The sequence below is a fragment of the Poecilia mexicana genome, unplaced genomic scaffold (assembly GCF_051168715.1).
Source record: "Poecilia mexicana isolate PSO_F unplaced genomic scaffold, ASM5116871v1 scaffold_10, whole genome shotgun sequence".
Taxonomy (NCBI): Eukaryota; Metazoa; Chordata; class Actinopteri; order Cyprinodontiformes; family Poeciliidae; genus Poecilia; species Poecilia mexicana.
This window is the reverse complement of record NW_028263379.1, coordinates 12,367,438-12,394,940: the sequence shown is the minus strand read 5'-3', so window position 1 is coordinate 12,394,940 and position 27,503 is coordinate 12,367,438. Positions and strand designations below refer to the sequence as shown.

At 37.4% G+C, this 27,503-nt stretch overlaps 5 protein-coding genes across 8 annotated transcripts; 2 read left to right on the top strand and 3 right to left on the bottom strand.

Annotated features, from left to right (window-relative positions):
* Positions 1-172: 172 nt before the first annotated feature.
* On the bottom strand, positions 173-5,336 carry rpl39 (ribosomal protein L39). Its single transcript, XM_014982818.2, has 4 exons — positions 5,293-5,336; positions 2,916-3,027; positions 2,544-2,647; positions 173-349 (listed from the first exon to the last, which is right to left on the bottom strand). Exons 1-4 carry the CDS (start codon positions 5,319-5,321, stop codon positions 301-303), a joined length of 294 nt encoding a protein of 97 aa, XP_014838304.2. The 5' UTR covers positions 5,322-5,336; the 3' UTR covers positions 173-300.
* On the bottom strand, positions 3,667-11,854 carry upf3b (UPF3B regulator of nonsense mediated mRNA decay). Its single transcript, XM_014982788.2, has 10 exons — positions 11,593-11,854; positions 11,274-11,380; positions 11,081-11,187; positions 10,902-11,000; positions 9,445-9,555; positions 9,315-9,358; positions 7,647-7,838; positions 7,412-7,569; positions 6,448-6,742; positions 3,667-5,919 (listed from the first exon to the last, which is right to left on the bottom strand). The coding sequence occupies exons 1-10, from the start codon at positions 11,701-11,703 to the stop codon at positions 5,782-5,784; spliced, it is 1,362 nt and encodes a 453-aa protein (XP_014838274.1). The 5' UTR covers positions 11,704-11,854; the 3' UTR covers positions 3,667-5,781.
* A 1,465-nt stretch (positions 11,855-13,319) lies between these two features.
* ndufa1 (NADH:ubiquinone oxidoreductase subunit A1) lies at positions 13,320-14,546 on the top strand. Its single transcript, XM_014982816.2, has 3 exons — positions 13,320-13,567; positions 13,646-13,735; positions 14,438-14,546. Exons 1-3 carry the CDS (start codon positions 13,466-13,468, stop codon positions 14,456-14,458), a joined length of 213 nt encoding a protein of 70 aa, XP_014838302.2. The 5' UTR covers positions 13,320-13,465; the 3' UTR covers positions 14,459-14,546.
* Positions 14,547-14,924: 378 nt separating this feature from the next.
* nkap (NFKB activating protein) lies at positions 14,925-20,823 on the bottom strand. Of its 2 annotated transcripts, XM_014982798.2 has the most exons (9): positions 20,631-20,823; positions 18,568-19,018; positions 17,505-17,585; positions 17,353-17,417; positions 16,813-16,902; positions 16,692-16,731; positions 16,421-16,612; positions 16,155-16,304; positions 14,925-15,306 (listed from the first exon to the last, which is right to left on the bottom strand). In XM_014982798.2, exons 2-9 carry the CDS (start codon positions 18,993-18,995, stop codon positions 15,132-15,134), a joined length of 1,221 nt encoding a protein of 406 aa, XP_014838284.2. In that variant the 5' UTR covers positions 18,996-19,018; positions 20,631-20,823; the 3' UTR covers positions 14,925-15,131. The 2 variants fall into 2 exon arrangements, with proteins under 2 accessions (XP_014838284.2, XP_014838285.2); XM_014982799.2 differs by lacking the exon at positions 20,631-20,823 and having other exon boundaries at positions 16,692-16,728; positions 18,568-19,131.
* On the top strand, positions 19,997-26,240 carry zbtb33 (zinc finger and BTB domain containing 33). 3 transcript variants are annotated; one of them, XR_015764461.1, is made up of 3 exons: positions 19,997-20,080; positions 22,396-24,721; positions 25,194-26,240. XR_015764461.1 is itself a non-coding variant. In XM_014982786.2 (2 exons), the coding sequence occupies exon 2, from the start codon at positions 22,398-22,400 to the stop codon at positions 24,147-24,149; it is 1,752 nt and encodes a 583-aa protein (XP_014838272.1). In that variant the 5' UTR covers positions 19,997-20,080; positions 22,396-22,397; the 3' UTR covers positions 24,150-26,240. The 3 variants fall into 3 exon arrangements, 2 of the variants coding, with proteins under 2 accessions (XP_014838272.1, XP_014838273.1); XM_014982786.2 differs by having other exon boundaries at positions 22,396-26,240; XM_014982787.2 differs by having other exon boundaries at positions 20,060-20,150; positions 22,396-26,240.
* Positions 26,241-27,503: the final 1,263 nt, after the last annotated feature.

Here is a 27,503-nt window from a genome sequence, read left to right as displayed (position 1 = left end):
ATATTTTTAAAATTATAATCTTTATCATCACAATTTGGCCACAAAATACCAGTTTTTAGTCCACATCGCCCACCTTTAAATGCAACTATTAAATCTCTTGCTCCTGTCACTTGGAATCATTTTCCCTGCAAACTAACTTCTGATATAGTTAAGACAAAAAACCCCAAACATCTGCATTTCAAATCTGACTTTTTATTGTCAAACACGAAGAAAGCCAGAGTATCTGTACAAAACGAACTCTGCTCCAGATGACGCAGCTCCCTCCAGACATCTGGAGGTCGGGACAAACGGCCTCCATGTTTACAGGCCGAGCTTCGTCCTCCTCCAGTGTCTCCTCTTGGAGTTGTACCTGAAAACAAGACGGAGGAAAAGTTCAGTTGAATATTTATACGTTCTTAGTGCTGCTTCAACTCCCCATAACATCATTACTATGTTATGAGAACATTATTAAAACATAAATAATTTGTCCTGCAGCTGCAGTTTCCTCATCACCAGAGTGGTGAGGAAGAGGAGGAGGAGCGCAGCAGGAGGAAGATGCTCTCAGCAGGGTTAATGACAGCACTCTACTGATGATGAGCGCTGCATTTGCAGACCTGCTTTAAGTTATAGACTCCATGTTTTCCTTCTATCCATTAGTCTGTCAGTTATCACTGAAACTTTAATATAAATAAATCAGGAAAACAGAAATGGAGACCAAAATTAAGACTAATGGTCAGCAAATGAGCAACATTGACTTTAAAAAAAACAAAAAAACCACTATTATAATTTGAGGTAAACACAAATCAAATAAGGACAACATGCATTCAGTGTTGCCAGTTTGGGAGAGTTTCTACACAATTGGGCTGATTTTGAACATTAAGCTGAAGGGGGGGAAAGCTTTTGGGAGTATTGTTAAATTTTATGCTGCTTTTATAGGTTTTAAAGTGTTCAGAATATATTTTTTAAACATCGTATGTGGCAGAAAAGCACAAAACGTTTAATAAAATACTGCATTATTGAACTTTTCTTATTAACCAGAATCTGTTGAATGTGACATCAATGATCATAATGGTCATTGGTTAAGCAAGAGTAACTATGTGGTGTTTTTGTAAAAGAAATTACTATTTAAAAGGTCACAGAGTCATGAAAACACAAGTCTCATTGTGTTCAGAGTCGAGTCCCAATTGGATCTGATACTCACAACATGAATGATGTCAGAGGTTGAGATTTGGGCTGTTTTTTCTTTTAGAGTTCAGTCGGGTTTTACGTTGTTTTTTTGGGATGGAAGCTGTCAGATCTGGAAACCCCGCACACATTAATCACCAGGAGGTGAGCCGAGTGATAACTGGACTCCAGAAAGTTTTATTGGGCGTTTCACTTTTGAGAGCTGCTAACTGACCAGATGCCGCTGGAGCGAGTTGTTTGACTGAAAACAATAGGTCAGTTCTTCACATAGACTGCTGAACTTAGGTGTGTAAGCAAAGTTAATTTGATCAACTCTTTATGCAGTTTGAGTAACTTTTAGAAAAAATAAAAATGTCATTGCCATTCAATGTTTGTACAAATCTGCAACCAAAACCTAACTTTGCATGAATATGAAAAAAAGATTTAAAAAACTAAGTTATGCATCCCAAACTCTTCGCAAATGAATTGTATTTGTACTTTCGCTTTGCCTCTGGTAAATAGAAATGTTATTAATATCCTGCCAAATGTGTTTGAGATATTGTACACAAACAAGTCAGTATTTTAAGTTATGATACTATATCAACATAATCAACATGTAAATTTGAATGAAGTCAAAGTAACTACCAAACGAACTTTAATATAAATTCATTTTCACAGTCAAAATTATCTTGGCGCTGCAGTTTAAGCTGACATCTTCCTTATCTCTGCTCTTACAGGAACAGAAAATCAGCCAAGAAAAATAACTGCAGCTCCTGGATTGGCTCCTGCCTTTTAAATGCTAGCCAATAACATGTCACACAGCAACACATGTAGATAAATTCAGCTTAAATTTCTTTTTTAATATTTCTCATAAGTTCTATCAAAAGTACTAGAAATACGCAAATTTGTCAAATAATTTAGTCATGTTCCACAGAAACTGTAACCAGAAATATGCAGGAGTCCACTGCATTTGGATTGTTTACTTTTGTAAAATATCTCTAGATTATGTGTTTTGTGAGCCATATTCTAATAACATAAACTGAATAAATTTATGTAAAGAATATGCTACTTAATCCAACACTGATACAGTTATACATTGAAAAGTTCTCATTTCATGGGTTCCTGTGATGACGTTAAACATTTATGTCCACATTGCTGTAGTGAGCAACTTTTACACAGGCACAAGAATATTTAGCATCTATTAATGCGGTTTGTGTAGATTATTTTCAGGTTGGTACACCATTAAAAATTCAATTTAGGCTGCTTTAAGCAGAGTATTTCTCCTTCAAATACTAGATCTAGTCGCATTAAACAATGCTGTAGATTAAACAATCCCTTTAGCTCTTTAGAGTAAAGTTTCATGTTTATAAAGCTGCAGCAACAGAAACATGAGAACTCACCTGATCTTGTTGCCAGTTTTCATTCTGATCCACTGAGGAATCGGCCGGTTCTGTTTCTGCTTCTTGGCCAGAAAGCGCTTGATCCTGAAAGTCTTGTGGGACGACTGGAAAATGTAACAGAACCCAGTCAGTAACATGTTTGTATCTAAAGTTTGTACTTCACGTCCTTATGATGAATTCGCTTCACAAAATCCAAAGTTCGGATCTAGCATACCTAGCAACGTATCTCGGTTAATTTAACCATGTTATCTGCGTATTTTTCATCAAAATACGGACACTTTCTTTACCAATACAATATATATTATCCATTTCATGTAACAGTTATGGATTAAAATCTTTGTAAAGATGGATGTTTAATGATTTTATATTTACCATTTTCTCCACAATCCTTTCCCCACTATGGCGGTGGTCGAAGAGAAAGAAGGACGTGACGTAAGCAATTTTAAGCTGTGGGCCTCCCCGAAGCAGCGACACCAAGCGGCCACTGGAGGAAATGCAGGCAGTTTTTATGGCAATTCATAACTTTTGCTACAAATGACAAAAATCTATTTTAAAATGAAAAGGCAATTCATAAATGTTGACTATTGCATTTTTTACACTAATAGTCTTAGAAATATATTTCAGTGATGTTTTTTTTTCTTTTTTATGTAAAAGTTTCTTGATTTTCTTTACTTTAAAGCCTAAAAACAAGAACATAATTTTCTTTCATTAAGAGAAATGGAAAACAAAAATTGTATATTAGGCTATTTTGTTTTGGGTAGACCCTGGACAAGTCACCTATCCTCCATGTGTACCATTTTATTTTCAAAACAAATTATAACATGACAGATTAGTCCATTAAACATGTTTTTACTTTTTTTTGCATCTCCACATAAGATAGGTTTCTTGATCAAATTTATTTCTTGAATGTTTATCAAAAATATTTTGATTCAGTTTTAGTAGTAGTTTATTTAAAGAGTACAGATATTCTTAATCACTTGATATTAAAAATATGTTGTTGAGTAATCAAGACATTAAACAGTTTTGTCCTTAAATTATTTCCTAATATATTTTTCTTAATATTCATGCTTAGAAAATCATAAGTTGAGATAGAAAACGGTGCAAAGTAAAAACAGAGACAGACTTCAGCAAGTATTTTTATTTCTAGGCAGAGATTGTGTAATTTTTGTTAGTATTGCCAGCAAATATTTGCTCCGATGTTTAACTCAGTTCACAAAAATTAATGTTTAAGTTGATTCTGAGTTAGAAAAGTGGGGGAAGGCCACATGTTGATCCCTCCGACTAAGAAGTCTTCATGCAAGCATAGATGTCACATGGCAGTATGGAGCCTTTATGGAGGATAAAGGAGGCTTTCTCCTCCTTTATCAGTTGAATAAAAATCCCAGAGCAAAAAGTAGTAGGTTATATTATTTAGCACAAACCACAAACCACAGTACGTCCAAAAAGTTCACACACCCGTGTTATAACGCAGGCCAGAATAAACCTTTTCCGAACTTTTTCCATCCTTAATGCAACATATATCTTGTACAATTCAAAAGAAAAACCTGAGGATGAACTAAAACTATGTTGAAAAGAATCTTCATCTGACAACAATTACAGTAAATCTGACTAATATGCAAAATCTTCAGCCTCCAAAAACCTCCAGGAAAAATGCCACAATTTAAAAGTGTCTATTTGGCACAAAACAACTCAGTACATCACCAAAAACACCATGCCTACGGTGAAACATGGTAGTGGCAGCATCAGGATGTGGGATTACAGTTTTGCTAAAGCAGATTAAATTATAAACAGACCCAAACTGCAATAAATTCTGGCACAAAACCTTCAGATATCAGCTCAGCAGCTGGAAAGGGATTTTATTTACCAACATTACAGTCAAGGCATCCGTACAGATGAACAAAAAACACTTCAGGGTGTGAAAATGTAAGCTTTGGAACGGCCTAATTAAAGGCCAAAATTAAATCTGACATCTTTATGGACATCTGAAGAGCATTGTGGAGATCTGGAGGCAGAGTACGCAAATAAGCCAAGTCAAGATGTGGAAGGAGGATAAACTCTACAAAAAAACGAAGGCTGAAGGCTGAAAATAAATCAGATGTTTCAACAAAGTACCGAGTTTAAAGCTGCAGTGTGTAACTTTTATAAAAAATATTTTTTATATATATATATTTGTTAAAACTGTCTTCATGTTGTGACAGTTTGTTATGAGACTGATAATCTGTGAAAAGATCAATTTCCTTCACCTCCTCTCTGAACTACTACAGTCATCTTAAAAAATGCAACAGTTTTGACAAAAATCAACCAATCAGAGCCAGGAGGAGGGTCCCGGCGCTGTCAGTCAACCTCAGGTACACGCTGCTAAATGTGATCATGCCGGAGAAATGACTCAAAAGTTACAGGAACACCATTTATCCGCCGTTACTGGTGGCCATGCTAATTAGCCTTAGCGTTCATGACTGATTGACAGCACTAAGACCCGCCCCCTGGCTCTGATTGGTTGTTTCTAGTTAGCACTGGGAGAAGGCAAAGGAGCTCAAATTTCATAGATTATCTGTAGCACACCAAATTACCACGACATGGTGACAGTTTCAACAAATACATAAAAAAATATTATTTATAAAAGTTATTGTTGCAGCTTTAATAGTTGTTGGAGCTTTTTAATCTTGCATAGACTAGATTAGTATGACTGCTGTTGCACTATACAGGAAATATGTCACGTTAAAAATATAATAATATTCGTCATAACAACCTGTAATTTCTCTCTGGGTGTGTGGACATCTGGGAACCACTGTAGTTTCTGCACATCAGTGGATTTTCTGTCTCTGCGTAGAGTGGGGTACAAGGTGTGAAAGTTAAGATCTAAAGCCTAGCGCTGACAGAAGAGATTAATTTTGCACATTCTGATCTAAATGAACGAGCTAACAGATGTTTTCGGTGAAACGTTTTCCCTCAGGAACAACATTAACGACGTAAGGCCACTGTGAGATCTCATGGTCCCAGGGAAGCTTCGGCGTTACCCTCTGCGCCCTGCAGCTGCACCCTTACAAACCGTTGCCTCTCAGAAGGAAAAAAAAACCAAACAAACAGGGTCTCAATGAGGCTCTGAGAGGCTCAAATCCCCGCCTCCACTGGGACTGGAGCCGCTGCAGCCTCCCCCGCCGTGTTAGCGGTGCGGCGCCACGCTGAGCCTCGCAGGCCTTTTCACCAAACTTTAAAAGCCCCAGAACCAGAAACCCGCTCAGTCCTCCCCTCTGTCGGCCGCCTTCTTGTTGTCGGCGTCGGGCTTCCTGTCGGCGGAGCCGGAGTCGGCGCCGCCTCCGGTGGTGCGGTTGCGGCTCCGGGCCCCCGGCTGGTACAGCTGAATGGCGGGCCGGTCCTGACACAGAGAAACAGAAATGCTTCATCACAAACTGCTGCCGGGTTGTTAAAGTCTGAGCAGCTTTTCACAACATTTGTCGGGTTTCGGAGGGAAATAGTTTCAAAATGTTGGTCATTGTGTTGTAATAATCAATTAATGAATTAAATCGCATGATAAATTAAAATTAATGCAATAATTTCCATTCTGATGAAAAATATTTGTTTACAAAGACTTCCTAATCCATTTTATTTGTCGTTTTGTTTATTTATTTTGGATATTTAAAATGTCTTCCAGTTCCACTGTTAAATGTTCATTAGTATTTAAAGTATATTGATCTCTGATCATTTGTTCTTGCATTATATTACCTGAAAATTGTCTCAAAGCAACAATATTATCGTTTATCATAACAACTTCTGGGACAATTTATCACCTAGTAAAGTTAGTTATCATAACAGATCCTATTTTACGTTGCATTTTGGCTGGAAACCTTCAGATCTGGCAACCCTGAAGAAGAAACAAGGCGCTCTGAAACCCGGCCGCTCCTACCTTATTACGGACTCTGTCTCTTTTACTGCTCTCCTCCTTCTTGTTCTCTCTGGTCGGTTTCTCCGTCTTCTCAGTGTCTGCAGAGTTCTCGCTCCTCCTCTTCTCCATCGCCTTCTCCTTTCTGATCTCCTCCTCTCGTTTTCTGGATGTGTTCTCTCCGTCCTGCTGCTCCCGCCGTCTCCGCCGCTCCTCGTCCTGCCGTCGGATGCGCTCCTTCTCCCTCAGCCGTCGCTCCCTTTCCTTCTCACGGTCCAAGTCGCGCTCCCTGAACTCCTTCCGCCCGTCTTCGTTCCCTCTGCCAAGTAAAAAAAAAAAAAAGAAACAACCACTTCCTGTTTTAGTTGCTGCAGTTTGAATTAGCGACGTTCGATAACACAGATTTCCCTTCCAATCCAATACCGAGTAAAATTGAAGCTGCGATTAGAAATACCGATCCGATGCTTTGTGCAAAAACAAGGGTTGCAATTCAAAGCTTGGCTTCATAAAAAGAACTCAATGTACTCCAACGCTTTGATTTTAAGATCATAAGTACATTGAGGTAACAGCTTCATTTACTAAAGCTGGGTTATTTTAACAACAGCAGAAAATCATACAAAATGTTTGAAAACGGTGTTACAAACTAAAAATAAAAATAAAATTAGTAAAGTAACAATCCTAGTGAAATATTTTTTAGGAACTACTACAAAATCTCCACTTCTTTTACGATCTGCCACTGGGCATTAAGAAAAAGTAGTTCCTTTCAGCCCCGTTTCATTTAGGCAACATCTCAGTAATTTAGTTACTTTCTGACATATCTTGTTCAGATACAGCATCTCAAATGACTGAAGTATTGAAAGTATTGATACTTGGATTTGGGAATCGATCTTAAAGCTTACAGGCATCAGAATCTTCAATATTTCAGTATCGATCCGCACATCACCAGTTTGAACTCAGCGAATTCAGAGAAACGAGTGAAGACACTGACTTTCTTTCTCGCTCCTCCTTGCTTTCAAAGTTCGGCCTCCTCCTGTGGTCGGCGCCGCCTGACGCTCTGTCCTCTCTGTGCGGCTTCTCTGGTTTCTTGAACTTCTCTTTGGGTTTCTCAGAATCGCCGTCATCGCTTTTGTCTGGCTTCTTCAGGAGCTGAAAGTAAAGAAAGTATAAAACGCCCTGGAAATGACGCAGATTTAGAAACGGCTCTGACGCTCTGCAACACAAACCTTAATTTTTGGTTCTTCTTTAGTCTGGTCCTTGTCTTTGTTCTCCAAAGGTTTCTCCAGTCTCTTCATCTTCTCCACCTCTTTTCTCTTCCTCCGCTCCTCCTCCCTCCATTTGCGGCGCTCTTCGTCACGCAGACGCTTCCGCTCAAGCTCTCTCCTCCTTCTCTCCTCCTTCTTCTCCTCCCTCAGTCTCTGAACAGCAAGACATTAAGACAGGTGTTAACAAACCTAAACAAAATAACTTCTTCTAGCACACATGGACCATTTTTTATTTATTTCTTATCGACCATAACGGCTCATCGGTTGATTTTTTTGAGTTGATCCAATGAAATCTCTGTAAAAGATAAATTTCTCTGACAAAAACTTTCACTTTTATTTATTCAGTCAGTCATCTAATCATGTGTTATCCATACCAGGGCGATGAGAGCTTTGGGTTTTCATGAGAGTTTAGTTTTATTTCGTTGTGACTTTTTGTCTAATTGATTAGTTTTTGGAGTGTGTTTGCTAGTTTTTATTAGTTGATGTCAGTTAAATATCGTTTAGTTTCAGTTTAGTATTTATTAGTTGCAGTTGGTTCATCTTTAGTGCAGAATTCATAAAGGTCAAAGTATTGTATTCTGGTTATGTTGCATCGATTGGGTAATGAATGCGCAACAGAAAATTACTTTTTTTCAATTATCGTTGCTGTTTTGCAGAGTATCGATTCATAAACACAAAAATGAAGGATGTTTTATGCTTAATCTCTGGATGTTTTAATTAGATGTAAAAACATATAATATAGTTTCAGTTAGTTTCAGTTTTCCCCATTAAGTACCTTTATTTATTTATTCATTTATTTATTTAAGGTAGCAGAAATGTTTTCTGAATGTTAGTTTTGGTTATACTTCGAAACAGAGCAACAATTTAAACAACTTGACAGAAAAGATCCAGGCAGAAGACCAAGGTTTTTCCCACATGTCAAATTAAATTAAATTATTATTAAATTAAATTATTACACCTTCATAAATCATTACAATATATATAAAACCTGAAACATATCACTTATTTTTTTAAAAGCACTAAACAGACACATAAAAGAAAAACAAAAATCCAAAAGCAAAACAGATACAACACAATTTGAAGTTATTTACTGGCAACCATTAAATATTTTCTTTCTTATAATTTTTTTAAACTCCACTTTTCATAATTTAACTCCAACAGCAGTCAAAGATTTTCTTTCTCTTTTTTAGCTGTTTTGTAAATTTACAAACATGTTACGAATCATATTTGGATTCACAAAATGTATAAAAAATCTTCACACCCAGTAAACTTAAATTTGCTCCAAACATCAATTACATTATTTTGTAAAACATTATGAATTATGAAGTTCCATGACAGCAGATCTAATAAACAGTGGATTTGTTCAGATGGATTAAAGTCTATTAGAATTAAATTTGTTTAAAATAATTACTCTCTTCCTTGTCGGCTGCTGCTTTTTAATTTAACTTTTTGAAGCAACAACATGTTATATAAATAATCAGGACAGTCTGGATTTACGCTTCATATTCATTAAATATTAGCTTTTTTCTGCTTAATAAATACATTAATCATTTGTAACTCATTTTTGTTTGTTATTAAAATGTACTTGATGATCTGAAACATATTTTCAGAGCACTGTGTTAAGTTTACCTGTTTATTCTTCAGGAAGTCCAGAAGAGGAGTTGTTCTTTTGGCTAGACAGAGAAAAATCCTCTTAAATGATTGTATTTTTTAATGTGCTGCTGCCATATTTACAGTGAAGCAGCGAATGTAAACAAACCTTCAAGTTCCTTCGATCTTGCCTCGATCTCCTCCAGCAGAGTCTCGGGTGTGGACGTCAGCTTCTCTTCATCTCCATTGTAATATTCAAGAAACCTTTTATAATCAGGATCTAAAAGGATATTTAAATAATAAAAATAAGCAAAACCACAGTAAAAAAAAAAAAAACAGGAGGTAAGAAAAGAAAATAACTCTTGAAAGCTAAGTGTAAAAAATGAGTGGCATCATCAGGTTTCTATAATGACCATTATTTGCTATTTCTGTGCAAACTCTTTGGGAGTTCTGCCAGGAAAATCTGCTTTCTGTCCGACCATCACAAACGTAAAATTTACTGAGATTTTAACTGTGTTTTTAAAGGTAGCCTCCGTGTTGGTCTGGTGAGAAACGAAGGATGTTTATGTGAAAGACCGTTACATGCCTGGTGTAAAGTAAGGTGGAGGATTTGTCATGCTGTGGGACTCTTAAAATCTGACTCTTCAAAATAACAACTGATTTGACAGAAAACAAATTTTTGCTGATTCTTTTGAGAAGTAAAAACAGAAGTAAAAAAATTTTTAGACTATTTTCACACACAAATTGGGATAATCTCAGATGATGAATTTACAGAATGTTTATTTTTCTACAATTTTCCATGATTAAAGGGATAAATTTACAATATTGAAACCAGGATATTCAAAGTCAGACATTTCTAAGAAAAGAACTCTTGAATTTATTAGAAAAGTCTCAGAAATTACAAAAGAAAATGTCAAATATCTCATAAAATTGAGGTGGCAAAGGTAGAGGGTGACTATTTTCCAAAACATAAGCATTACATCCAAGCTCTTATCCAGTATCAGAAAGACCGTAATTTCTTTCAAGCAAATCTACAACTTTTCAAAACCAGAGATGTAGAAATCACACGTCTACAAGTTTTTCCTTGTAGATATGTGAAATTAATCTAAAAAAATTTAGAGTTTTTTGGCATAATTTTACTCTGAACCACTTTTTTCCCTTTTCATTTATCCACATTGGCCCTAATACTCCATCACAGATTTAATCTTACATTTTTATAAATATATTTAAAATTGTGTTCCAACAAAAACACTAAATATAACATTACATAGTCTGGAAAGTGTAATTGGTTTTTAACTTTCTATCTTAATTACAAAAAGCTTTTAAGACTGTAGTTATGATATATACATGATTATGGCTAAAGGGTTGTATCTGCTGAACATTAATCTAATTAAAAACAACAGAAATTGTCAAAACTATTCAAACTTTACTGCAACTGGAATCATTGAAATATTATTTGCTTTTTGTTTGTTTTTTCTGTAACATTTTAATTTGTATATGTGAACCCCAGGGTTACTTTATAGAGGAAAGAATCTGATCATAATAAATTGTGGTGCTCCTAAGCCTGGGTAAATTAAATTTGCATAATCATTAACAGATCAGATTAGAAAAGTGTAAAAATTTCACCTTCCGCAATTGTTCCACATTTTGAGTCCTTCTTCTTATTTCTTTTCTTGGCGGTTTTCTGGAAAGGTGCAAACTCCACAATGGCAGGATACTCCTGTCCTATTAAAAAACACAGACAAAAATGAGGCATAGCCTCCACTCTTTCATAAACTTTCTCAACTAATTTTTCCCAGCGTTACCTCTGTTATCTATGAACACATATCCATCAAATCGATCCCTGAAGAGAACGATGTCCTCCTGGTTTTTGAAACTGATGTAAGCCCTTGCGAAGAGATGTGGGAAAAGGCTGAAGAAAAAAAAAAGATGTTTAGTAAAATAAACAAGTTATTATACATTTTTATGACCAGAGGAGGCTTTTCCAGGAGGAAGTACCTGGTGTCGTTGGAGAAAAACTCCATGTAGTCCACTTCTGGAAGAGGTTGCAGCTGCTCCTCCAGCTCCTCTTTAGTCAAACTCGGAGGTAATCTTCTGATCACAATCTAGAACATTTTAGTTTGAATGCAACTGTTCATGAACTTCATAATTAAACATAAACTGCTGTAGAGTAGAACTTATTATCCTATTTAAAATTTTCACATTTTATCCAGATATAAAAACACAACATGATAAACATCACAGTGCTATTTTTTTAAACTATTCAAGCGCTAAACCGACTGCCTGTAGCAACAATAGCTCTGTTAGCAACTTCTACCTTTGTCATGGCCTCCTTCTTCTCCTTACACTTCTCCGTCTTCTCTCCATCTTCACATTTTATTTCCACTCTTTTTTCTTTCGGTCGAGTGTTTTCTTTGTCTTCCTTCATAGTTGAAAGGTTACAGTGTTTATTTTCATCTCAGCCAACAGACTTGTTTACTTTTTTCCAAGTTAGCCAGCCTGTAGCAACCGACCTGACCAACTTCCTCTCTAACGGCTAAGCTTGCGATTAAACGTCACCGCCACCAGGGGGAGATAAAGAGAAAACACTTTATTTCACAAATCTTTCTCCCATTTGTTTCCTATTATTTTAACTCCAGTTTTTCTTTTAGTTGAATTTTGTAGAAAAAATACACAAATTTGAGCAGTTTCCGCTTTAATGTACTTTCTAAATAAAAGCCCAACAAGAGTAAATGAGTGTGTGAAGCGTTTTTATTTGTATAAGAACGAGAATTTGATGTAGACATGTGCCTTATATACCAAAACAAAAATATATCAACTTATAAATTAACCCAAATTATTTTAAATTTATTTTCATGTTTTGTCTGTGTGGGACAAAACATGTCCCACACCGATCCCCCTGACTACCAGTAGTTCAAATTTGTCCTCTGCAGAGGATATTTCTAAACTTGAATATCTCCCACCCACTGTATACTACTGAATGAATTCCTTTAGGTATCTAGAGAGGACATTTAGGGCTTTTCAATGATACCAAATGTGAAGAGGTGGGACTTTTGTACCTTCCTTTTCTTCATTCAGAAAAATTGCATACATCAGTACAAGCAAATTTTATGGGAAGAGAAAAACTAAGTGCATAAAACTTTTTATTGTGCAAATTTTAGTTTAAAATTTTGTTGGCATATTCTAAATAAATCTCTTAGCAGCATATTAAAACATTCTATGAATTATTTTTGACTGTATTTTATCGTAGTATTTAAAGTTGAAAAATTGTCCTCTGTAGTGGACATTTGTAATTATTTTTCTGTTTTGCTCTGCATCCATCCATCCATCCATCCATCCATCCATCCATCCATCCATCCTTTTTCTGCACACCCTTGTCCTTAGTGGGGCCGGGAGGTGCTGGTGCCTATCTCCAGTCGTTCCGGGCGAGAGGCTGGGTCACCCTGGACAGGTCCCCAGTCTGTCGCTGGGCAACACAGAGACAGACAACCATGCACACACACTCACACCTAGGGCCAATTTAGAGAGGCCAATTAACCTGACAGTCATGTTTTTGGACTGTGGGAGGAAGCCGGAGTACCCAGAGAGAACCCACCATGCACAGGCAGAACATGCAAACTCTATGCAGAAAGATCCCGGGCTGGGAATCGAACCCAGAACCTTCTTGCTAGGCAGCAGTGCTCAATTTTGTCAATGTGAAATTCATTCTTATGTTGATGTTTGGATATTTTCTTTGGGACAAGCTGGTTGTCATCAAGGTTCAATTTCAAATGTATGGTATTCCGATGTCCATATGATATTTCAAAAATAAAAACTTTTTTTCCCAAAAAATGTTTTCAGTATTCTAATTACCTTACAAAGATTGTGGAATTAAAAAAAAAAGGTGACTGGACAATATTTTTTTTCCTTGTAGTCAGGAGGATAGAGCGTCCCACACTCCATTCCAGTAGGTGGCGGTAACGCACTTTTAAACCTTGTTTGATAACGGTCATAAAAAAGAAGATTCTTGATGCTTTAATTTTGAAAAGTTCATACCGGAAATCATTCCTTCTGGTTACGGAAGTCGGAGCAGAGCGGTCGACATTTTGTTAGCAGCGTTAGCATAATAGACAGATTTTCTTGATATTTTTGGAGGACAACGCTTGTTCTTGCTGCTTCTTCTTTGTTTCTGGTTGTTGAAGTAACGGAAGATGTGGTATGAAATCCTCCCCGCCTTCGGCCTCATGACAGCCTGCATGATTATTCCGGGCATTTTGACCACACACATTCATAAGTTCACCAACGGAGGAAAGGTGACTGTCAGATGCTGCTGTCTGGCTGCTAATATCTGCTTTAATATGTGTGACTGCAACTGTTTTATCCCCGTACAGGAGAAAAGGATCGCCCGGAATCCATGGCAGTGGTATCTGATGGAAAGGGACAAGAGAGTGTCGGGGACGAATCAGTATTTTAACTCCAAGGTGAATCCATTTTAAATAATTAAAAAACGGCAGCAAAACGAATGGCTTCGGTTATTTACATGCTTTTATTTTCTGGTAAAAATGTTTTGAGAAAGTCCCATCAGCTATACAAAGAATTAGCAGCTAACAGTTGGAACCAGCTATTTTCAATATTTGCATACACTATTTAAAATGACAATGCTTATCAGGCAATGTAATGGAATACCTTGTGTTGAAACTCTGGGTGTATTTAAGACTTTTTAGGACCTAAATTTGGGGTGAGATTCTTTTAAAACTTGTAAACCTGGACAGTTTTATTGCTATTTGGCATTTATTACATGTTACTTTACCTCCAGTTCTGCATCAATGCTTATCAGTCAAATATAACCAAAGGTACACCATAAGTAGTGAAACAATTACTTATGGGGAAAAATCCTCAGTGACCAGTGTTGCTGTTTTTTATTGGATTAATCAACTGAGCTCTAACTTTTAGATTTTACAAACTAAAATAACTTAAGTTTCTTTTTTTGTACAAATCTTTACATTTGGCAAATTCTACAACATATCACCTACAATTGGAGTTGGAGAGAATTAACTGAAATGTAAGCTTAGGTTCAGGGAGATCCAAGATGATGTGGAGATTTTATGTGTTTTAAGTCAAACCTGTAGTTTTCCTATAAATATGACTAAAACTGGAGCTCAATAACATTTCTGTCTTTGCAGGGACTCGAGAACATCAAGTAATGGAAGATTAAGAGCAGAAATGTCCATGTTGTAAATTAAATATATGTCTTTTAAAAATCAGTTGTGATTAAACTGTTCCTCACTAGAAGTGTTTTGTTTTTTTTTTTTTTTTTAAACAAGATTTAGTACGAGTTTTACATGGCTTCTATTTTAATGATTAGCATTTTAAATAGATGTTTTAAAGGCATTTACTTGACACCTACATAACTACAAAATACTTAAAGTATTGTATTTGATCATTTCCACTCTGTACTGATTTGTAGAAACACATTTGCTCTTTTATGTATATCTTTTGTTGATATTAAGTGTACAAAAAAAACGTTAAAGGTGAACATGTGGTTTGCAGTTATTAGATTATAAACAAGCTGAAACATTTACATGAACATTTCAGAGGAAGATCTACAGTAAGATTTTTATTTAATTTTCAGAGGTTTTATCAGTTTAACTTCAAGTACAGACATAACAGTGGAGATAAAAAGGTTTTTATTTCTCTGCTCATGTGGATAAGAAATAAAACAATTACAATTAGGCTTCACTTTCAGACATTTCTTTATAGTTAAAACATCCTCACAGAAGGAAAACTGAATTTAGGAGCACTCTCGGAAATAAAATATTACACTTTAAGCCACCAGACAAAGCAAATCCTTCCAGCTGAAGGGAAACTAAGCAACAGTCACTTCTCCTCCTTGCCTTTGGTTTTTCTGTACACCATTTCTCTGAAACTCGACAGGATCTTGCTCTCGCGTTTCCTCCTCTCCTCCTGGTTGAAGGAGGCCAGAGCTCGCTTTTCATCCGCGCTGTAGATCTGGTTCTCCTTCCTCAGACGCACGGCCTCCATACGACGATGTCTGCAGGAGGAAAAAGAGATTAAATGTCAGGGTTACAGAAGGTACAAACATGGAAAAAAGCAAAATAACAATTATATGGGCAAACATGGCCGGCCCAAGGCATATGTGAATTAAGTGGCTGATTAGGGCCCCCAAGAACACAACTCTAGCATGACTATAAATAAATGTGTATGTAGCAGGAGATGAACACAAATATATGCCACACTTCACATTTTTGTATATCACATCAAATTCTAATGAAATATATAGTCAATGGTGTAACATGACAACATGTTCGAGTTATGAATACTTTTGCAAGAAAGACTACACAGATGAATATTTCTGCTGTGTCAAAATACCTCATATAAGTAGAGAAAATGTCCTATTCATACCAGGCTGCAACTAAATTATTTTAATTATTGATTATTCTATCAATTATTTTGACAACCTGAAAATAGTCATATTCTTCAGATTTTATTTTAACCACTTTATTTTATATTATAAATGCAAAGAAATAAATTATTTAAAATAACAAAAAATCACCATTACCTAAAATGCAATAACATAACATTCCTTCAGTGATTTGTTGATCACTTGTAGCTAAAACTACTTCTGAAGCTAAAACTTTGCCACTAGAGTAGTTCTGGGTTGAACATATTTGCATACAAAAAAGGTGTTTCTTCTTAAATATATATTCATATTTTTGAACAGTTTTGGCTTAATTACTGCTCTCAGTGTATTGTTCTTTCAGCAAATTGCCTCTTTTTTTGTCTGTATTATCCAGTATTGGTGTTAGTTGATAATTATTCAATAATCAATTCATCACAATTAATCATCTCAGCTCTAATTCACTTCTAAATTTTGCTCACCTGCTGCCGCTCATGACGTAACCAGACTTCTCAAAGTTTGCGATCTCGTCGCTGGTCAGACCGATTTCTCCTCTTCTGGGGATCCGTTTGCCCGCCTTCACGTACTCCGCCATGGCAGCACCTTCACCCGGCAGCAGGGCGTGACCGAAGCTGGAGGAAGACAAAGCGGGAGTTTCATAAACACAAGACTCACAAACAAATAAACTGCATGATTTGGTTCCAGAAAACATCTGAAGGGAAATGAGAAAGCAAAAGAAGAGACTCACTCTAGCGGTTTGTCATCCTGCGACAGATGAGTGAGCGGCGCCTCCGGACCAACGATGTTCTCATCGACGCCGGTTTTCTCCACCCACATCAGACCACCAGTCTCTTCTTCCTCTTCCTCCGACCCTTCGCTGCTGGAGTCACTGGACTCTTTCCGGCTCTTCTTCGCCTTCTTCTTCTTGGACTTCTTCGACCTGCAACAAAATCAAGATGTTTCATCAATCAAAACAAAAACGTACCAGAGCGTTATTAGTGTAGCAAATGAGAACCTACTTCTTGCTTTTCTTCTTCTTTTTCTTCTTTTTCACTTCTTCTGTGGAAAACAAAGACATTTCAGCTTATAAAAGTAATAAGACGTTCAGAATTGTTGGGTAAAGAAATTAAAATGTTTCACCTTCTGAATCTGATTCCAACTCGCTGTCCTCAGAGTGTTTCTTGGTCTTTCTCTTCTTCGACTTCTTCTTTCTCTTCTTCTTCTTTTCCTCTGTTAAGTAGAGACAAAACAGCTTCGAGCTAAATACAGGTGCCCAAGATTTGCAAGTAAATTGTATTCCAACATACAATCTGCATGTACTGGATGGTTTACCATTTTACTGCTTTTAGAAATCAGTCACAAGAAACAAAACCTGGCTTTTTGACAGAAACATTTCTGTAATTTTTTTTAAATTAAATCTAACTGTCAAATGACTGATTTCTACAAAATAATAAAAACATTTAGCAGGAAATAAGTGATTGTATAAATATTCATTCCTATTAAAAGTGTCTGACCCAATTCTTTTGAAAAAAGAAGAAAGAATTAGGTCAGACTAAAAAAGGCAGATTTTGTTGCTCATTACTGATTTGTGAAAGCAACAAAAAGTGTAAAACATCCAAAGGGGCAAATACGTTTTATAGGAATTGCATCAGAAATAATTTCCAGTCAAACAGTTCCTACCCTCTGAACTGGATTCTGAGCTGCTGTTTTTCTCATCTTCTTCAACTGGTGTGAATTCATCCGAGCTAATGGAGAGAAAAGCCATAATTAACACAAACATTCCTCCAAAGCAGAAACGTAGAGAACATCAATGATGGGTTTTCTTCACTCACTCTGGTTCTTTCACTCTTGGAGAATATCCCCAGACTTCAGGACAACCGAGCTCACCGATCCGCTCCCGTTCCTGTAGACGCCTGGAACGCATCACCACATTTATATCAAAAAATATAAATATGTATAAATTATGTTTTCTGAAGGCCTTGGAGTTTTGTTAGAACAAAAATAATCATGAAAACACAGCAGTCAGATTAGAGAGTTCTCATTAGGTTAAAAAAGGGTTTGGTTATAAATCAAATTCCCAAGTTCAAACATCGTGCAGTTATACTGCTGAAGATACACTGCAAAACCACAAAATCTTACCAAGTTTTTTTAATTCATAGCACAAACACTTGAAAAAAGACAAAAACAACTTTATACAAGCTTACTTAGGTCAATAAATCCTTCATATTTCTGAGAAAGTACTAGTTCTTCTTGCAGATTATTTTACTTATAGCAGCAGAAAAATGTCTTTTTATAATATACCTGTGAAATCAGCACTTTTTAAAATCAATATTAAGGAATTATTGACTTAAAACAAGCACCTATATCTTCATAAAAAAAGTTACTTGTAAGTTTGTTCTGTCTTATTCAAGTGAACTAAGACATTTGCACTAGAAACCAGACCAGGTAGGATTTTTGTGTTTTTGCAGCGTATGACCCCAAAAATAGAAAGATTACTTAAAGGGCTTAAAGGGACAACTTTAAGCCTTTCAATATTGTGAAGAAGTTCATTTGAGGAACTGAAACGCATATTACATAGATTCACTACAGACTGAGTGAAATATTTCATGCCTTTGTTATAATTGTCATGATTATGCAGACATATACAGAAAACTCAGCAGGACCACGGTAAAACATGGTGGTGGCAGAGTCATGCTATGGCGGTTCAGTTCTTTAGCAGAGATAATGCAGCAGGTCAGATTTGGCGTCAAATGTAAAGATGAACTATCAGAGGCCCAGCTCACGTTGATGTGTGGCGGATGCAGGAATCAAACTTGCATCTTTCCAGTTGCCAAGCAACATCCACAAATCACCAAGGAAACAGCTTTTCGTGAACATGAACTGGATTTTTCCTACCTGGCAATGAAAGCCTCCTGCCTCTGCCTCTGGATGTCGTCCCTCTGCTGCTGGTAGTAATAGTCATCTTTGAAGCCGCCGTGTTTTCCATCGCGCTGCTCGGACCAGTGGCCGTGGTTGTTGTTGGTGCTGTTGTTGTGGCGATCCCGGGACCGGGACCTGGATCTGGATCTGGATCTGGAGCGGCTCCGACCGGGACTCCCGATGCGGAATCTTCGGATGTTTCTCGCCTCCTTGAAACGACGCTCCCGCTCCTCTCGCTCCCTCTCCTTGTTGCGGGGCTTCGGGAGTTTGGGCCCAAAGCTGTCCGGAGACAGGCTACGCTCTCGGCTACGGTTTCGGCTGCGGGATCGTGTACGGGGTCTCCGGGCCCGAGGATTCGGAGAATCCCTGCCGCCGTCGGAGCTGGACCGGTCAGACAGAGGCATCCTGTCTGACCTCCGAGGACTTACTGCTTAATAAAGTTACAAAATTAAAGGAAAACAGAGCGTAAGACAGGAGATATGGCTTTCTATTTTAGTGCGCAATCAATAACAGGAAGAGATCAGTGGTCCAACGCTTAAAAGGTTCCCTCTGCCTCCCGAATCCACCGAACAATAGTTCCTACTGTATTGTAAATGGCCAGTTATTTTCCCCAAAAGTGGCATAAATGAATGAATGAATGAATGAATGAATAAACGAATGAATAAAATTACCACCTCTTCCTTACCAAAACATTTTTCAGTGAGAAAAAAAAAACACTTTTGGCATAGGGAAATTAGGCCCTTATTTTAGGGAGATGAGGCTAAGACTTTTTTCATTATGAATATTTAAAATAAATATCTTAAGTATTTTCTCGCTTTTGCTGATGTGCACAGCCCATGTTTATTCTGAACAAAGAAATATAAAAACTTTCAATCTTTCCTTTAGTTAATTTTATCAAAGCTATTTAGTTTATACTCTTGCAAATGTCCCGGTATTTAAAAGCATTTTGGAGCAGTCTGCTGATCTTGACCGCTTTCTGATTTTTTAAATATTGTTAATGAATGCATTTTTTCCCCCCTTATATTCACAATAGCACCATCATCTGATTAAATCCATTCAAAAGTAAATATAATCAAATTCGTCATTTGGCATTATTAAAAACACTATGGACTCAATTTTAATATTGTCCATATTCCTAACTTTTAGAAAACGTCTAATGCTTTTGACTTATTTATTGTATTTTCTTTATAAAAAGAAAAAAAAAATCAAAACAGTGGTGTCCAATGAATACCAAAATTTTGAGTAAAAATTAGTCGAGGGACACAATAATTTCAGTTGTTTTAATCAAAAATCATAAAATAAGTGTGTGGTTTCAAAACATGTATTCCCATCTGCTTAACTATGAACTATTATATTTTCATAAAATTAACTTTTTTTTACTGGAAAAGTAATCTCAAATTTAGGTACTTTTATTTTGAAGGTTTCCGGTGGTTCCTGTGGTGCAGCTGTCTGCAGGAAATTTCCGGTCTGTTGTCAGTCGGCAGCGAAGGTAATTATTTACACTCCAGCTTTTTTGACAACTTGCAGGTTTAGATTTGGGTCGGGCATCGGGGGTGCAGGTAAATATTTAATTACCATTTTTTGTGTATAAAAATAGAGCCACTACGTGATTTCTTCATCCGTTTTGTGTAATTAAAAACCCGCATGCTAACAGGATGCTAAGCAGCAGGCCGCGCTTCCTCTTCATTAGAGAGAAGTCATCGTTACCTTTGTTAGCATGCTAACAGCAGCGACTGAATATTTACTTACGGATATGTTACAGACCGATAATACAATACTTATAAAACTGACATAGCCTGTTTTAATAAAGGTAGTTTCTATGATATTATACGAATTAAAATTTAGCAATTGCCGTATTATTAATAAAACTGTACTATCACTAAGCAACCATTGTTTAAGTTCTCTAAAAGCTCTTAAACAGAATTATATGTTCTCCTTAACTTCATAACAGCCTGTGAAATGATTTCCTTGTGTCCTTCATTTTTAAATAATTATTTGTAGTGACCTTACAGGTGTAGGTTATTTAAATGTCTACTCACCTCTTGAACTTCACTCTGTTTCATTGTCAGTTGGATTTTGCGTAATCGCGAGGAGGAAGGCAAACAATGTTTGTTTGTCTTATATTTTTCTATTACAAAGAAAGATCCGAAAAGAATAATGTGCATTTGTACTCGATCCCCTTTTATCTGATACTCCTACATAAAATTCAGCGCAGCCAAATTGCCTTCAGATGTCAGTAAATTAGTAGTTATTCCACCTGTTTTTAATTTATTCTGTAGGAATACAGCTGTTCAGTAAATGTCTCATTAGTGAACAAACGGCACAATAAAAATTAACGCAGTTCTGTTACAGAATCATATCTAAAGCTAGAACATTGTTAGAAGATTGAACTAGCATTTATGGAAGAGTGGTGGGAAGAGAGCTATTGTTGAATGAAAACAACAGGAGCTCCTGTTTGCAGTTTGCTGCAAACCAAGTTGTGCGATTGGATCAAAGTTGAACTTTTTGTCCTACTTGTAATATGCGGATATTGTATAACTTTCTAAACAGAACATTCCTTGGATGTGGCAAGGTGGTGGCAGATAGACCTGTTTCAATAACAATGACACATTCTTCCAGAAGTTATTGTAATAAACAATAACGTTGTTTTGACACCCTTTTCAAGTGTTATATTGATGGTGGGATAATAATGCAAGTTTGCCCTCTCAATGATTGATAAACATAGATTTTTTTAAAGAACAGTCCACACTTTATTAAAATTAAAACTTGACAACCAAAAACAAAAGAAAACAGAAATAAACATAACTGAAACCATTAAACTGGTTTTTGATGTTTATTCAAACAAATTTGCCATTCAAAAATTATTAATCAGACTGGAAATTAAGTTCATTTTAGTTATCATTTGCTTAATTGCTTAATTGTATCAGGTTTACCATTAAGCAGTACTTTGTTGTTTTGTTCCATCTCATTAAATCCTAATAAAATTTTACATTTAAGTTTGTGGTTGAACGTGAGAAGAATTTACATTTTTCTCTATATTGAACTCTGGATATAATTTCATATCTGTTGCATGGGGAGTTATTCTTGTTCTGTGATGATAAATAACTAAGGTGCCCGGAAAATAAACAGATTAGAAGTTGCAGTAACTAGCTGCATTTTCATTAGAAGTGTGTGCAAAACTGCCAATATTCCGCTAATGTTCATTAAAAACACAATTTCTACTAAATAAGAAATTTAAATAATACACGTGAATAAGCTTGGATACATCTTTAAAAGTCATGCCAGCAACAGATGTAAACAGTTACATGAGAGAAGTCGGCGTCTTATTCAGGCGTTGGAGCAACAAGCCGCTGATATTTGGAAGCAGCTACGTATGCCATGTTTTGGGTAAATTGTAGTCAACAATTTTATAGAAAAGTTATATATTCAACATTTTAGAATGACGACTTTCTATGAACTGTGTGATGCTGTGAAAACTGGATCCAGCTGCTCATTGTCCAAAAAACAAAAACAAACCATCTTCCTCCTACTACTTCCTGTCGTCTTCTCTGTCATTTTCGCCAGTAGTAACACCTAGCTATTGATGTGACAGTTGTGCAAAAAAAGTGTTTCTGTTGCAGTTTTGGACATTTTTTCCATTTCAGTACGGCTGAAAAACTTTGTGAGTTTCCATTAAGCAATTAAATTTTTCGTAATTTCAATTTGCGCATCTCTATGGTTAATGGAAACACAGCTGGTGACCACACAGACTCACTGGACTCTGATTTTATTCCGTTTTTGTTTCTTCCTCCTCTCTTTCTGCAGCCATGCCGAGCCTAAAGCTGATATCTGCCACCGACACGCAGTATTCAGCAGCTGTCCTCAAGTCTCTGAATGAGCAGCGGAGCAATGGCTTGTTTTGTGACATCACCATCATCATACAGGACAAGAAATTCAGAGCGCACAAAACAATCCTGTCGGCCTCCAGCACATACTTTCACCAGCTTTTTGCAGTCGCCGGTCAAGTCATTGAGCTCAACTTCATCCGGCCAGAAATCTTTGAGCACATCCTCAACTACATCTACAGCTCCAGGATCATCCGCGTCCGCTCCGACATGCTGGAGGAACTCATCCGCGCCGGAAAGATCCTGGGAGTGAAGTTTATTGCGAACTTGCATTCGCCGCTGTCACAAGTGAAAGGTCTGTCAGGTTTGTCCCAGGAGACGGGAAGCAAGAGCGACGCCTCTACGGAGACTATGCCGGTCATCACAGAGTCCTTCTCCATTTCCGCAGAGGAATTCAATCAGACGAAGAAACCCGGGGGAAACGAGGAGGAGGGCGATGATGTAGTGTTTGTCTCCTGCACCGATGCTCAAACCAGAGCGGCGAGTCTCAAGGCCAACCCTTCTGACATCATCGATTTGGAAAAAGTGGAATCGGAAAACGTTGAATCCAAACAAAGCGAAGATTCGAATCATGTTGCGGCGGATGCAGGGAAAGCAGCCGCCACGCCGAAAACTAACGGCGCAAAGTGTCAGGTGAACAGTTCGGACTGCAGCTCCAGTAACTCCCCGGCGACGCACGCCCAACCAGGCAGCCTCACACCGGGGCCGACCAGTGAAAGCACCGACATGTTGGGAGTTCACAAGAAGCAAGTCGCTGCTTCATCCCAGGAGGGCGATCCCAAAATACGGCTTCTGGATGTTTCCGGAGTCTCTGCGAGCAGCGCCAAGGGAACTATAGAGGCGAAACAGACGGTGACCCTCAACACCGGCACAGAAATCGATTCGCTTTCATCCGGATGTAAAGTTTACGCCAACATCGGAGAGGACACGTACGACATCGTCCAAATGAAAGAAGACCCAGGAGAAGGAGGATCAAAACCCAACAAAGGGAAAAGAGCTTTAATGGCGACGCCCAAAAAGGCCTTCGACCAGACGCCGCTGTCGCCAACACTCAGTCCGAACAGGAAGAAGAACAAAATGGAGCTGGACGATCACTACGAGCTGATCATGGATGGGAAGACTTTCTACGTTTGTGCCGTGTGCAAGCGCCCGTATGTGTGCATCACGAGTCTGCGGCGTCACTTCAACACCCACTCGTGGGAGAAGAAGTACCCGTGTCGCTTCTGCAACAAGGTGTTCGCCCTGGCGGAGTACAGAACTAAACACGAAGTGTGCCACACGGGCGAGAGGCGGTACCAGTGCCTGCTGTGCAACGACATGTTCCAGAACTACCAGGTTCTGTCCCACCACTGCAAGCAAGTCCACAATCAGGACCCGAGCGGCAGGAAGCAGAAAGACGACGGCGACAACAACCTGTACCGCCTGCTGCCGTGCAGGTCGAAGAAGAAGTCGTACGTGACCGACCTGTCGGGAACGCCGCTCATATCGGAGGACGGCAGCATGCAGGAGATGAGCCCCGCCGAAATGGAGGCCATGCACTCTTCGGCGCAGAGCGGGATGTACTGGGACGACCTGTTCACCGAGCCGGGTGCTCACATGCAGCCGGACTCCGAGTCGCCGTCGATGAGCTCCCCGACGCAGGGACCCATGGAGTTCGAGTACATCACACCGTAGAGCCGCTGGGAAGCAATCAGTCCGCCGGATATCCTGTGCCTTCTCGGTTACGCTAACTCTGTGTTCGTCCTCCAATTCAGATCATGTTTTGTGATTAAATCTAAACCTACCCCAAATTAAAGCTACAGTATGCAAGTTTTATTTAAAAAAAAATCTGTTAATTTACATGTTTGTTAAAGCTGTTATGATGGTATGAGACAGACGATCTGTGGGAAAATCAATCTCTGTGCTGCTATTGCCTCTGAAAACGTTAATCAAAACCAACCAATCAGATCCAGGAGGCTGGTACAGAAGAGGATTAGAGCCGCTGAGAAAAAAATTCTGCCCTTTTCCTCATAATTCTGACTTTGATCTTGGAATTCTGACTTTGATCTTTGATCTTGGAATTCTGACTTTGATCTTTGATCTTGGAATTCTGACTTTGATTTTCTGTGTTGCCCTGCGACAGACTGGCGACCTGTCCAGGTGACCCCGCCTCTCGCCTGGAACGTTTGCTGGAGAGACACCAGCAGCCCTCCTGACCCCACTGAGGGACAAAGGTGCACAGAAAATGGATGGATGGATCTTATGAGGTCAAAGTCAAAATTCTAACTTTAATATTAGAATTCAAATTCAAAAATTGTATTTTTTTTCAGTGGCCTTAATCCTCTTAGCGCTGTCAGTCAACTAGTCTATGTGCTGCTAAATGTGCTACTGGCGGAGAAACAACTCATCATTACAGGAAAACTGTTTTCCCACCATCATTGGTGGCCATGCTAACTAGCCTTAGCATTCATGATGGGCTCTACTGTTGGAAGAAGCTTTAGCATAGCAGACAGGGTGATTGACAGCGCTAAGCCCCTCCTCCTGGCTCTGATTGGTTGTTTCTCACTGAACAGTGTGTTTCTGTAGTTTCTTGGAGAAGACAGATTATCTGTCATGACGGAGTGACAGTTTAAACAAATATTTAAAAACATTTTTTTAAATCTATGAGTTTCATACTGTAGCTTTAATGCTTTTAGGAAAGTCTAACTGTTCTTAATTTATTTTCTCTTGTTTCTAAAGGTTCAAAGAAGTCGAGGTAAAACCGCTTGAACTTTCAGCTTTTGTTGTAAATGTGAAACTTTGCCCAATTGTTTCTCAGTATTGTTGGAAAATTATGGTAAAAGATGATGCATCTTTTAGAAAATTATTCAACATTTTTCACACCCTACTGTAAACGTCAGAGCGCGCGCACACACACACACACACACACACACACACACACACACACACACACACACACACACACACACACACATGTTCTCATGTGTTTCCTTCCAGGTAAATTAATCTGGTGTTAAACTTTGTAACATAGAAACTCTGAATCTGCTAATCATTGATTTCATGTTGACTTGATCATCCAACAGAATAATGTGCCGTTCAATTTACTGACTCTACTAAAAGTTAAAGATAAGACTTTTAAAAATCTTTATTAATCACATAGCATGTTTCATGTTGAAATGTGAGATGAATGTATTTGTAACATTTAGGCCATGATGTCTAAAACGGTTCTACGCTGCTGACCGACGACGTTTCAATAACCTTTTCATTTATCGATCCAGGCGTCTTTTTTTGTGTCTTCTACCCTAAATATACATATTTTACCGCGTTTTTTTTTGTTCTTAAAGAAAATGTGTTGAATACAAATTATAAAATGCAATAAGATTGTTCAAATATTAAATCAACTCAAAGCTTCACCTGTTAAAGGAAGGACCTTCTGATGATGATTTTAGGATTTTTTTGTTTTGTAAAATATATTTTTTCATGATGTCATTGTTGCCACATCTGGGTCTTGTGGCAGGAAAATTTGTACAGTTTCATTGGGTTACTTACTTGCATAGTGTAAGATGGATTTGTTTTCTATTATTTTAAATGTAAAGGTAGGGATTTTAACTGAGATTTATTAGTATTTCGCACTTAAATTTCCAGGTGTTTTGTTTTTTTACATCATGTCAGAAATTAGAACTGTCTTCTTGCAGGTAAAGGTAGAGCTCAAGCTTGAAACCAATCTGTATTGTTTTCAGATTAAATGCTACAGATTGTTTTTCAATAAATGGATTAACTATTGTGTATGATGTGATGTTTCATTGTGTAATATGCTTTTTAAAAACTGTAAAGTTTAAATTTGCAGCAGCATGGCATTAAATAGAAACCAAAAGGCCTTTAGGTTATAAAACAATTGTTTTTTGTGCTGAAGAATTGTGGAAACAAAACTGTTCATGGGTTTTCTGATGAAGATTTTTGTGTTTTTTAAATAATAAAGACAAAGAGTTGCGTAAAATACTGAAAAAAATCAAAATTAATCATATTTTGCAAAGTCAGAAGCATTATCTGCTTCGCTTTACATAGATAATACAATCAGGCTTCGTTTGGGAAATCCATTTATTTTAGGTGCTTTCAAGGTTTGGAAAGTCCTTGATATTTTATGATAAAGTCCAATCTACCGTTTGATTACAAGTTTAAACTTGGAAAGTGTTTTTTACAGTTGAAACCAGATATTTAAAAACAATGAAAGGACATTTTAATCCTCGCCGTCTGAAGTTAAGAGACAAACTTCTCCTTTTTTAGGTCAGTGAAAATAATCTAAAGTATTTCTATTTGTTAAGCGCCAGAAAACATAGTGAGGAAATATTTTTTTTTAATTTCTGCTGTAGGATATTAAAAGATATTAATAATAGTAATAAATAATATATAACAGTGAATTGAAACTGTATCCTTTGGTTTGTGTCGTTTTTATCTCCAAAGCTGAAATATTCCTTTAATTTATTAAAGTGTAAAAACCCAGTTTAATCCACCACCAATTCATAAATAGTTTCTATTAAATCCAGTTAAACCCACAAAACAAGCAGATTAACCAAAGATCAAAACCAACGTTTTTTATTTGGAATATCAGCAGAGAACTCTCTGGACAGTCACACCATCAGCTTTGGTGAAGCAAAAAGAAAAACCACGTGAATCACAAATGATTTATTGGTGGGACGAAACGTCCATCTGCTCCAGACTGAAGTGTGAACGAGAAGCTGATGTGCGTTTACATTTCAGTTCCTGTTTAAACCAGATCAGTGAATCCAGCACTGATTGGAGAAGATGATGTGACACTGAAATGGGAATGATGCTGCACCAAACTCCAGCTGGAAAACCAGCAGGACTCGGTGATTCGTGAGAACATAAAGCAAAAGCATCTCAATAGATCAGAATGTGTTGGAAATGTGAAATACAAACCAGGTATTTAAAGCTTATTGTGTTTATTTAGATGAGAATGCAGTGGAGTCCAGTGTTTTCACCATGAGGGAGAAAGTTGTCAAGTTTTTTTAAAATACAATTTTTTTCTAA